The sequence below is a fragment of the Agelaius phoeniceus genome, chromosome 13 (assembly GCF_051311805.1).
Source record: "Agelaius phoeniceus isolate bAgePho1 chromosome 13, bAgePho1.hap1, whole genome shotgun sequence".
Taxonomy (NCBI): domain Eukaryota; kingdom Metazoa; phylum Chordata; class Aves; order Passeriformes; family Icteridae; genus Agelaius; species Agelaius phoeniceus.
In genome coordinates, this window is record NC_135277.1 from 9,797,771 (window position 1) to 9,810,297 (window position 12,527).

At 44.4% G+C, this 12,527-nt stretch overlaps 1 protein-coding gene across 3 annotated transcripts in view; it reads left to right on the forward strand.

The window, feature by feature from the left end:
• The window catches only part of HOMER2 (homer scaffold protein 2), a 60,440-nt gene that overhangs the window by 32,170 nt on the left and 15,743 nt on the right, over positions 1-12,527 (forward strand). For all 3 annotated transcript variants that reach the window (XM_077185314.1, XM_054642361.2, XM_077185315.1), the window contains exon 3: positions 6,619-6,750. In XM_077185314.1, the coding sequence (XP_077041429.1) occupies positions 6,619-6,750 (132 nt within the window). The remainder of the gene's footprint in view (positions 1-6,618; positions 6,751-12,527) is intronic.

Consider the following 12,527-nt stretch of genomic DNA (forward strand, 5'->3'; position numbering starts at 1 on the left):
TTGTTCCAGAGGGTTTCAAAACCCTTGCTGTAGATTTTCTTCATGAAACAGCTGCTGGTGCTTTGAATCCTGTGGGTGGGTGGATGTGTGTGCTGTGCCTGAAAGGAAAAAAAATTCTAGTCAGATGTCAAAGCAAAAATAGGAGATTTTAGAGATTTAGACTGGATGGAGGAGGTGGGAAGCCAACTCTGCAGAGATGTTAATTACCTTGGGAAGAAAAAGAGAGCAGTGGAGTAGGTGTAGCAGGAGATTTACTTAATAGAATCCACACAATCATGAACCCACTTGTGTTGCATTTAGACAGGTTCTTAGTGAGGGCTTTGCAACAGAGGTATTTCATCAGAGGAAAAACAGTTATTAGTCTTTTTATTGGGTGGGGGGCTATTTTTACATCTCTATTTATGAAGAAGGACAAAAATTGTATGAGAAATTTTTGATTTGTTGGGTTTTGGGGTTAAAAATGAACCTCATAATTAATGGAATTATCCTGGGGATGCAAGGCAATTTAAGAGAAAAAAGCACTGCGCAACTGTGGAAATGGCCCTTTTCCCCATAAAACAAGCAGAGAGGCTTTACCCATAGAAGGAGTCTCTTTTCTGCAGAGGGAGCTCAGGATGGGAGGGAAATGCCCAGTCCTGTGTGTCTTGCAGGATGTCCTGGTGTCTCCCTCTTGGCAGGAACCTCTGCAGTTCCTCTCCACTCCCACCTCCAGCAGGAGCACCTGGTGTGGCACTGGAAGGTTTTGGAGCCCAGTGATGGGTGAAACAGCTGCTGTCCTGGTTAGCTGTGTAGAACAGGCATTCCTGAAAAGCAGCAGCAGTGCTCGCTGCACTTAGGGGTGAAGGGAGGGTACCCAGAGCAGGAGCCTGGCAGGGGCTCTGCCAGCTGTGCTTGGGCTCAGTTCCCTCTTGAGCACCAGGGGCAGTGGGGCAGGAGGAAGAGCAAAGTGAAACTCTGTGCTCTTCTTAATGTGCACTTACAGGGCTCCCAAGCTAGTTTTTCATACCCTCAGCCTGTGCAGGAAAAGTGCCAGGTAGGTGTCAGCTGCAGCAGATAAAGCAAAGCTAGAACAAAAAACATTACTGGTTTTGGTTTTGTGTGTCGTTGTGCTTCCCTGGCTTTACTCAGCTTGGTGGGCTCAGCAAGGGAATCTCTTTTTCCCTTTATTACCACTGTCTTGATTAACAGTGCTTGTGTGTGTGTATGTCCACATGGGCTTTCTAGGACTAGAAATGAGTGGTTTATCACCAGTGACATCCTGGTGAAAAGCTGTTACATTCTGTCTAGAGGCACAGGTAGGAAATGTGGTAGATAGTGTAAAGGATAATACAGATCATGGACATGTAGGTGGGCTAATTCCACAGAAATATTGCTGAATATTAGGGATAAAGGAAGAATTTGTCTGCAAATCCACCTCTGACTCCTCATCTTCACAGCCTGTGTCACAAGCCCCTCTGATTCATGTTGACTTGATGAGCTGGAAGAACCTGCTGAGCCTGTGATAGCTATGGCCAGAGGATTAGCAGCTTCTTTCCTTCTGCAATTCTGTTTTTAGACTGGGATACATCTTTACTGAAGATTAGCAGCCTGGTGGGTTGAGGAAATTAAATTTCACAAGGGCTGCAAACTGGAAGCACATTTTCAGAGGTGTGAAAATGAAGTGGGGAGATTTTAGTATAGTCTTCAGGAGTAGATCTTATGGCTTGGAGCCTTGGGGCTTTTCTGGAGGTGTGGTTATTTCAGAGTAACAGGTGATGTGAATTTAAAGGGGAAATTCCAGAATAATTCCTAATCTGGCATTGTTGTCCCAGAATGAGGTGTCCTTTTCTGATTTAATTTAACACAGTTTGAAAATACATTGGCCAATACATTTATTACCTATTTCACAGCTGTTATTTCAGTCTTTTTCTGAGTAGACAAGCTGGTGGCAGGGCTGGCTGGCATGGCCATGGGTGTGTGTCCTGGCAGATCCTGCCAGTGTATCCATCCATCCATCCATCCATCCATCCATCCATCCATCCATCCATCCATCCATCCATCCATCCATCCATCCATCCATCCATCCATCCATCCATCCATCCATCCTCTTCCTCCTGGGGGCTGTGCCAGATGCTCTCTGCCCTCGCTGCTCTCCTTCCCTTGGAGCTGAGCTCTCTCTCAGCTGTTCCTTGCTGTGACCCTGGCAGGGCTGATGGATCAGGGAGGGCCCTGGAGCCAGGCTGGCAGGGCTGGTGGATCAGGGAGGGCCCTGGAGCCAGGCTGGCAGGGCTGATGGATCAGGGAGAGCACTGGAGCCAGGCTGGTGGAGCTGGATGGATCAGGGAGAGCACTGGAGCCAGGCTGGCAGGGTTGGATGGATCAGGGAGGGCCCTGGAGCCAGGCTGCTGGAGCTGGATGGATCAGGGAGGGCACTGGAGCCAGGCTGGCAGGGCTGGTGGATCAGGGAGGGCCCTGGAGCCAGGCTGGCAGGGCTGGTGGATCAGGGAGGGCCCTGGAGCCAGGCTGGTGGAGCTGGATGGATCAGGGAGGGCACTGGAGCCAGGCTGGCAGGGCTGGATGGATCAGGGAGGGCACTGGAGCCAGGCTGGCAGGGCTGATGGATATGGGAGGGCACTGGAGCCAGGCTGGCAGGGCTGGTGGATCAGGGAGGGCACTGGAGCCAGGCTGGCAGGGCTGATGGATCAGGGAGGGCACTGGAGCCAGGCTGGCAGGGCTGGTGGATCAGGGAGGGCACTGGAGCCAGGCTGGCAGGGCTGATGGATCAGGGAGGGCCCTGGAGCCAGGCTGGCAGGGTTGGATGGATCAGGGAGGGCACTGGAGCCAGGCTGGCAGGGCCCGTGTGTGCCCCTCTGCGCTGCAGCTGCCAGCATTCCTGCTCACCGTGTGTGCACGGGGCAGCAGCCTGGGGACTGCATTTCCAGGAGCCACATGGGCTTTTCCCCTCACTGCACTGTTGTGGTGCAGGGTGGGCAGGAGTGGAGCCCTTCAGATACTGCAAGTGTCCCCTAAAGAAGCAGCAGCTGCATTTGTGGGCTCTGCTCGTGCATCATGAGCAGCAGGAGCTGCCAGCGTGTTTGTCTCCTTCTACGCACTCAGGTCATCTTGTGACCTCTTCCTTCTTGATTTATTTGGCACTTTCTCTCCGTGGGAAGGCAGCAGGATGGGTGTGTTTCAGCCCATGAATGTTCTGCTCTACACCAGCCTATTTGCATTCACTTTTATCTGATGAATGCACCCAGTGTGTTCCTAAATGTCTGGAGTCATTTCTGGGTGAGGTAGCACTGCCTTGTGCTGTGAACATATTTCTGTGTCATCTTCAGATTAAAATTTACATCTCAGGTTTGATTTTCTCCCAAAGGAAGTGAAATTAGTATGAGATTTTGCTTGGCTCATGCAGGTGTATCAGGAATGTTTGCCATCTGATACATTTGCATGTAGGTGAGTGCAAAGGCAGATTTTATTTTAACCACATGTAGACAAGTGAGTATGATGAATGGGTTTATTATTCTGTAAGGTGCTTATTATATTATACTTCTCTTTGCCTTTGTCTTTAGGGAGAACTCTTTAACCACTTCAGGGATTGATTGCATCTGATTAGAGAGTAGTTTGTCTTCTGAATCCATTATCCTGGATGAAAGTCCACAAGTTTATTCCATTTTATGGTGCAGCTTGAATTTCATTGTGTGTGTATTATACAAATGAGGACCAAATGCAAAGTATTCCATAAGGGCTCATTTGAATTGATGAGTGGCCTTTTCTTATAGAATTATCATGCTGGATTGCAGGTAGGGATGGAAAAGAGACTGGTGGCTCATCCTGCCTGCAGCAAAATAGTGTCCTTTTACTTCTCTCCTTTTGAAATTTGAAAATTCCGGCTCATACTTTAAGAAAAAAAAGAAAAAGAAAAATTTCCCAGTTTATCTGACCTTTCCCATTGTGGTGGTCACAAATGCTTCCCCCTGCCCCAGCTGAGACCATGTGTCCAGAGGATGAAGGAGTAGTGGGGAGCACTCTCCTTCTGGTCCCACATATCCAAGGGTGACCCTGCCATGGGGACAAGCTGGGTTACCTGGCAGGAGCACCTGCAAGCCTCAGTGTTCATTGTTCTTTGAATCACAGCACCCTTTCTTTCTCCTGAACACAGCCAACGTGATTGTTCCCTTGGCAGTGGAGTGTCACTGCTCTGCAGTACTCACTGGGATAGTGAGTGTACAGATGGGGTGAGGATGGGCAGGAGGAGCAGGTGAAGAAGCCCCATGTACCCACAGCCTCCATCTCCTCTGAACTCACAGAAACATGAGCTCTGATTTAATCTCCTAAGCTTCTGCTTAGGTTTTCACTTCTCTGTAGGAATGCAGCATTTCTGGAGTGTCTGACTGGCAGAGGAGGATTTAAGGGGAAAGGGAGAGACAGCTTCCAGGCAGTTTCACTAACAGCAGCTTATTATAAATTTAACAGATGAACTGTCAATTTCTTGGAGGTGTGTGCTCACCACAAGCTTTCCTTGGATTCTCCACTTGCCATAGAAAAAAATTAACTTCTAAGGTGCTCAGCTAATGTAGTGCATTTCATTGCTCAAAGGTGTTCCTTGGTTTAAAGTTTGCAGCCTTCATCATTGCTTTTATCATGTCTCATAATACTGAACTGTGTTGTAAAGGTAACTTTAGTGTGTTTTTTAATATGTTTGTATTTTCTCAATGATTATTGTAGGAGGCATGGAGGAATTTTATTCTACTCAGGGTCAGCTGTCAGTGAGTGAAACTTTTGCCTTTCAGTCAAACTGGTCACTTTATTATTTTTTCCCCAGATGTCTAAGTTGATAGGTACAGCAGGACTGAAATAATACTTTCTATGACTTGAAATTTCTGGGAAGTTTTTAGTTTTTAAAATAAATTCTGTACTTGAGAAGCTAGACATTTGCAAGTGGTTCATCTGTCTGATGTAAGATTTTTTTTTTAAGCAGAAATATACATATAGCACTTTCTTTAAAGTTTCTGGAAAGTACCCTGAATTTTGGGGTTGGTGGTAGCTTTTCCTCCTCTTCTTTGTACCATGCAATCCTTGTATTATCACAGTCCCTTTGCACTGTCAAACCCCTACATAAATCTCTGATTTTTTTTTAATTTACATTACTGAAATGACATTTAGATTTTTTGTTGGCTGTTCCTATGGCACAACTTAGCTGGAGGAGAGCACACCTGGGCAGCTTTGCTCCTACCTCTGCCTGTGCTCTGTTTTTTTCCCCTGCAAAGGACATTTTCAGGGGTACCACTCACATGGCTCTCCTCTGTCTTGATCCTTCTGGGGAAACTTCCAGTGGTGGGGAATGGCAGAAAATCATAGGTTTGTTTGAAAGTGATGATGAAAAAGGAAGGAAATAAGTTGAGCAATTTTTAAGAAAGCAAATGAAAGTGTCAGCACAGTGGTCCAAAGTCAGGGAGGGAATGGAAGCAAGGATCTTCCTCTGGTAAATTTATTAAAAAAAAAAAATTCACACTTTTTGCTAAATGTAAATGATAGCTTAGGAAAAAACTGCTTGGAATACAAGTAAATGATGTTGCCAGGATACTTCCTGATCATGTTAATTAAACTGTCCCACAGATTGGGCTTAATTACTGCATAATTTGCATTTTGGAAATGATGGTAGGCATTACTAAAGAAAGCTCTTGTTCTGCTAGCAGAAAGAACATTGTACATGAATTAATTTCCAGGGGAAGAAGTCGCCAGACTGATATAATGATGTATCTTGAAAGGAAAGTTAAGATTTTTGATAATGAACTGACATATACCTCATTCCTCTTAGCAAGATTACATTTTATATTTGCTCCACTAAGTTCCTCAGAGGCTTCATCCACCAGCCTTCCTCTTGTTGGCTGTTTCTTTAATTACAAGAACCACTGTTGCTTTCAGGGCTGCTGGTGATGAAGCAGATATTAGTTAGTGTAAAGAGGCAAAATATTTGTTCCAAGGCCCACATTTGATACTGCATATGCATTGCTGGTGATGTGCTTCACCACCCTCCCAAGTTAAATTCCCTGTTAAGCTATCAGCTTCTCCTTGTCTTGCTTTTTATTGTCTGGCTTTGTTTGAAACTTCTGATATGTCTCTGGTTTGAAACTTCTGATATGTCATCCTGCTTGTGGAGGCCTGAGGACAGATGGAAAAATGCAGAAATATCTCTCTGCCCTGAAGGTGTGAGTTCAGGTGTTACTGGGGGGTGCCCTGCTTGGAGGCCTCAAGCAGACAACTCTTGGGGCAGTGGCTGTGTGGCTTCCTGATGCAAATAAAAAGGATTTTTAAAAGGATCTTGCACCTGCATTTCTGCCAGGGTAGTGTTGTGCCTCCTGACCCTGCTTTGAGTTCAGTGACGTTCCTGCAGCCACGTTTAACTGCAGGGCTGTAATGGTACTTTGAAAAACAAGACAAAGCATCAGAACTCCTGCAAGAATTAAGACAAGGAAACAACTGTTTTATTTTGGAAAAAAAAATTTCTGAACACAGCAATTTCCCAATTTAGACTGCTAATTGCTTTGCATGATACCGTTGCTAGGATATGCATTTCCGATGTGACTTGCACGTTTTAATTCTTTTTTTTTTTTTTGCTCTGTCTGTGACCAGGTGATCATAAACAGCACCATCACCCCCAACATGACCTTCACCAAAACATCACAGAAGTTTGGGCAGTGGGCAGACAGCAGAGCCAACACCGTGTTCGGGCTGGGCTTCCCCTCTGAGCAGCAGCTGACAAAGGTAACAGGGCTCACTGCAGGGCTGCAAAGGCTGTTTGCTGCTTGGAAATGCAGCCTGGCACATCTCCAGCCTGTGTGTACTGCAGGTCCTGCTCAGCACTGCAGGTCGCTCATCTCTGGAATTGCCAGAATTACCATCCCTGGAATTGCCAGAATTACCAGAATTACCATCCCTGGATGGTATTTTTTCTGGTATAATTGCCACCTCTGGAATTCCAGAATTACCACCTCTGGAATTCCAGAATTACCATCCCTGGAAATACCAGAATTACCATCCCTGGAGTTACCACTGCCTGTGGGTGGCAGTGAGTGCTGCTGCAGGGGATGAGTATCCTGATGTCAGGCTTGCTGACAAAACTGCCTCTGCATTAGCACCTCACCCTGAGTTTGGTATTAATGAAAGACTTCCCTGGACTAGGGACTGGGTACATTAACAGGCTTGTAAAGGCTAGAGCAGCCTCTTGTTCTGAATAAGCAGCACCTGAAAATACTCCTCTGTCACTGGAGTGGTGGTCTTGACAAGTGCTTATCAAGCAGCTGAGATGATTGTTCATGTGGTAAAAAGCTCTGCTTATCTCACACATACTTGACTCCTGAGGCATTGGCTACTTGGCACTGGGCTTCATAAGTGACCTCAGCAGGATGTCCTTGGGCATGCCACAGCCTCTCAGGTTGCTGTCCTCTCCTGTGCTTTAATAAGAAAAGGATCAGGAGAAGAAGGTGTTTCTTGTGGTGTCTAAAGCAGCAAAGGCAGAGCACTGCACTAGAAGGGCTTCCCTATCAAGGGAGTTGTTACAGGAATTTATTTTAGTAAGGCTGCCTTGATAAGTTTTTGCATTTTCTAGAGAATTGCATTTTTGCAAGTGTTTCTTAAAGGTAAAAGTTATTTTAATTTTCATATGTTAAATTATTTTTGGACTTGGGGTGCCCATAAAAGTGCCATGTTCTTAATTCTCATTAATTCTCATTAATCTGTTCTTCAGAGACAAAGGCATGATATGCAAAGCTGGTTTAAAAATGAGTTGTTGGAGATGGATATGTTTTATGATGCTTTCTCAGGTGTACAGGACTGCTCATTTCACCCATGCATTTTCCTCACTCCTGGGGCAAAGAGGTGTTCATAGTAGCTAATAAGATACATGGGAATAGAGGAGGATTAAAATGGACCTAGGGAATAATTTTTTTTGAGTAACAGATAAACACATATAGTAATGATATAATGCAACCTTTGACACTGAGTGGGAGAATTAGCACCTCTGGATAGTAGTTTTTAATCCTGGATTACTGAAGTTACACCTCTGTAACATGACACGAGTGCCTCAGTGGCAGACTGGGGCTAAACTTGCACCATGTGCCACATGGAGCAGGTGCTGCTGGGTCTGGCTCAGGAGAAGAGAGGTAAATAATGAAATAAGGCACTGGGTTCACTATAGTAAGGCAGGAGGTACATTTGGAGGACTTTGCAGCCTAATCAGAGAAATGTTACCATGTTCTGCAGACCTTATCAAACACACTCAGAAGAAATGCATTGCTGCTATCAGCCCAGCAGTGTTCATGTGGCCAGTCCAGGCCAGTGTGAATAACCTGGGTCATTCATGTGGGCACAGGGGCACCAGCCCCAGCTGTGTTTCTTCCCAGGTCACTTTGTACATTTGTGTGCACTGCATGATCTGCTGAAGAGCCCAGTGCCCAAAATGCAGCCTTCTACCTGCATGAAAGGCTTTCTAAATCAGCAGAAAGACTTTTTCTGGTCAGAATATTGAGAGGGAGCTTAAGGGGGGCACTTCTAAAAATAGCTTGAGATGATTTTTTTAAAAAGAAAAAAATCCCAAAACTCTGACAGTTATCTAGCTGAAAAATATAGGAAAACCTGTTTTATTATCACCATGTAAAGCAATGGGACAGAGATACTTCTTTATTGTCTGTGCTTCTCAGTTTAATTATTGAGCCATTAGTAAGAAAGATCAGAGTTGAGAGTGAGATTACAGCTATATAAGTGTACTGGGAATAGTAAAATCAAGTTTCATTTTATATTAATATCATTATACTCTTATAAAAGATATAAATTAAAGCTTGCCTATTTTACAGGAAATAATTGAAGTGCTTAGTCAGGAATTGGAAGGGCACACTAAAACCTCCCTAAACCAGAGATCAATAGCCCTGGCTTAAAATAAATATAAATAAATAAAGCTGAAAAATGTCAGTTGAAAGCAGTGGAAAATAATGAGGCAGGAGAAGAGGTTAGCATGCCTAAAAATGCCTGCATTTTTAAGTATATTGCTTGGCCTAATAAAAGATATTGCCTCATTCTAATGCTTTGCTTCTCTTGAGATACTTAAAGCATTAATCCATACCTGTAGGGAAAAGCAGTTCAAATTAAACATGAGCCATTAATGAAAACTGCATTCTGTGACCCAGTAACCTAATTACCATTCACATTGATTGGGAGAATCCCAGGGCTTAGGGCTGATGTCCTACTCAGGGTCCTGTTCCCCTTCTGCAGGAGTTGCTGACCCTCCTTTCCCCACCCTGTGCCTCGGAAGGGTCTCAAGGCATTGTTCAAATGCTTCAGCCAGACTGAGGCAGGAATCACAAAAGTGACAGTGTGTGTGTGGGGTGAGCAGGCAGGGCTGGTGCTGCAGGCAGTGCTGAATTTTGCACACCAAGGGGTTAAGGAAGATTTCTGCTCTCCTTCAGGGTGCTGTGTGTGAGGAGCTGCAGGTATCCAAGGGCATAGGGACAAAGATTTATACGGGTGAGAAGCCCAGTAAAGCCAGACTTTGCACATCATAAAGCAGCTGCCTCTGGCCCCTGGGAAGCCCTGGACTTTATTTCTCTGCACATTTTGTGTGCCAGTCACTGCATTGCAGGGCAGCAAGCTCGGGGCAGAGTCTGCCCCAGCACACAGCACAGCCACTGGTGCAGCTGCCATCAGAGCTGGACATGCCCTGGCTGGGACAGAGCAAATTACTGGGCACTTTCTGGGGTAAAAAGTCTTGTTGGGAGCCCCTGTGCCCCATGCTGATCCCAGGAGAGCCACAGGAAAAGCAGGAGTGTGCTGTGGGTCATGGCACAGCCCTGCTCCCCCGGGGCTGTCACATCACCCAGCCTTCTGCAAACCCAGGGGGAGATGAAATATTTATGAGCCTGCTTTGGGTGGGAGCAGCTGTTTCATCTGATACTGGCACAATTTGTCAGTAGGAGACATAAAATATAATGCCAAACCAGGAGCTTAAAATCTATGCGTGCAAAATCATTCTTTTTAATGTATAAAATGCTAAGGAGGTCTATTTGAATATATATATATTTCTCCTGGTGACAAACTGACTGTGGATTTGAACAGCCTTTAAATAATTTGTGCAATGCACAGTAGCATCCTTGAGTCCCCATTAAATTTCACTGGCCAAGACTCCTAATCAAGCAGTGCTCATGGCTGCAGCTGCCTGACCAGAAGGCTGCACAAGTGTTGGTAGCAGCAAATCTTCTCCATGTTGCAGCTTAGTCACAGTCCTGGGGCGTGGGAAGGCACATCCTATAATCCATGATGGATTATTGGGGTGGGATTCAGTTGGCAACTCTCCTACTCCAGTTTTTGTGGGGTTTTCTTGCTGATTTTGGGAACTTTGCCAGAGGGCAAGCATGGACCTAAGGAGAAGAAACATGATGTATTTTTGTTGGTTTTGGGTACTGAGATTTTCATTGCCCCTTGAGATTACTTACCACGCTTACCAAGTTTTCATTTACTGAACACACTTTTTATTAGGAATTGACATTCATTAAGCACTCCCTTTTTTTTGTAATAGTTTGATGGCTCAAAGTCAACGTAGATCTTGGAGGTGGAGCATGATTTTGTGATACCAGTTAATTGTCAATTATTTGTGTTTGGGCAGAAGCAGTTGGTTACTAGAGGGCAATCTGATTTCTCCTGGTGATTTGACCCTGTGCCTGTGCCACACTGTCAGGCAGCCTCGAGCTCTGGGTGGCTCCAGAACCTCCTGCTCTGCTCCTGTGCAAGGGCTGCTGCAGAGCTGGGGCTGGCACTGCCCCTTTCAAAGCAGCAATCACTTTCTAAATGCAAATGTGTTTAATACAAGTGTTGTGAACTGGAGACATGACTGATATCGTTTATGCAATGAGGTCATTATTGGGTTAGTATGGAAGATTAGCGTTGCTCAATCATATGCAATTTTTTATTATGGAAATGTGGGAAAATGTCCTTTTCTTCCCAGCTCACATAATTTTTCACAGCAGTCTCCTGTGTGCTTTATGAAGATAGCTGCAAAAATAAAATTTGATAGATCACTTCCAATTCTTTTTGTCTGTTCATATTTCGTATCGTCCATGAAGAACCCTCATAAATTTTTCATACATAAGATGAAGAGATTTATCATAAAAGAGAAAGATTTATTATAAAAGACAAACTCAAAACAGCCTTACACTATCCACAAGAAACACAAATGTAGAACTTACTGTTGATATAATATTTTAGAAATAATCAGCTGGTTATAGCTGCTCTGTCACAGCGGGAGAGATGCTTTGTGTAAAGTTAGAGTTAAATCACTAAAGGCACGAATGTAATGTGGTTGTTCTTAACGATCTGTGGAGTGCTGGAGAGGCAATCAAGTCATTTGTGCGTGTAGTGACTGCAATGCCATCAGCTGGAAGTGCTGCCATCCCAGGGCACACCCCTTGCATGTGCAGTGTCAGCTCTGGGGCAGGACAGCTGATCCCAGAGCTCCATCCTCATCCCCCAGCCCTGCCACACAGCACAGGGTGCCCCCACAGCATCACTCACCTGCCAGAATGTGCTCATCCCTGGGGTGTAACCATGGTGTGTGGGTGTGGGTGTTGGAAATTGCCATTTGTGTGTGTTACACGTGTAAATCCAGATTTCTTTTAGACCAAATGGAGAAGATTTGTTTAATCAGTCTCTACAGTCCAAATTTTACTGGGAGCTAAATACCTGCTGTAAATCTAAAGTTAGAAGGCAAGATTGCTAAGTGGATAATGTTTCTTTCTATTCTTCAACTGTAAATTTGGATGTTTTTTTCATGCTTTTATTTACAGTTTTTTCATAAGTGTTCTGAATTATCCAAGGGTGTAATGGCAATCCTTTTGTCACAAACTGCGCAATAAGTACATCTGTTTATATTTTTACTTCTAAAATATCTTGCCTTTCTAGCATTTCAAATTTCTCAAAATACAGGCAAGCAGTGGTAGCTGAAAGATAAAGTTACCAATTCTTATAGTGGATACATCATAATTTTAAAAACAAATTATGTATTATACCTTTTTTTCCATCTTTGAAATCCTCTTAAAATGTTAAACACTGTTTAAAGTGTCTGAAGCTCTGCAACCCTGACTGGCTGTGATAATTCTTGTATTTCAAAAATGCCAGGCTGGCTTTGGAGCAGATGTCCTACAGCAACTCACAGAGGCTGGGATTGTTACCTTCCATCTTTATCTTTCCTTTCCCTCACCTCTCCCAGTTTGATCTATCCCTCTTACAGGGAGCATTCAAGCCTTTATCTGAAGTCTTCTACATTTATTGCTGAAAGTAATAAGAAAATTGGAGCAGAAAAGCTCTGGTTTTGAAGGACTCCATCATACATTGAGATCTACTTTCTTCTCCTTTTTCCTGTGTCTTGATAATCCCTTGCTTACCTCCTGCAGATGAACTTATTTGCATTCTTTAATTGAATTCACTTGCTCTTAGGAATGGAAGACATTGATACTATTTTTATCCAAACATATGTCTCTAATACTTTTGTCTTTAAT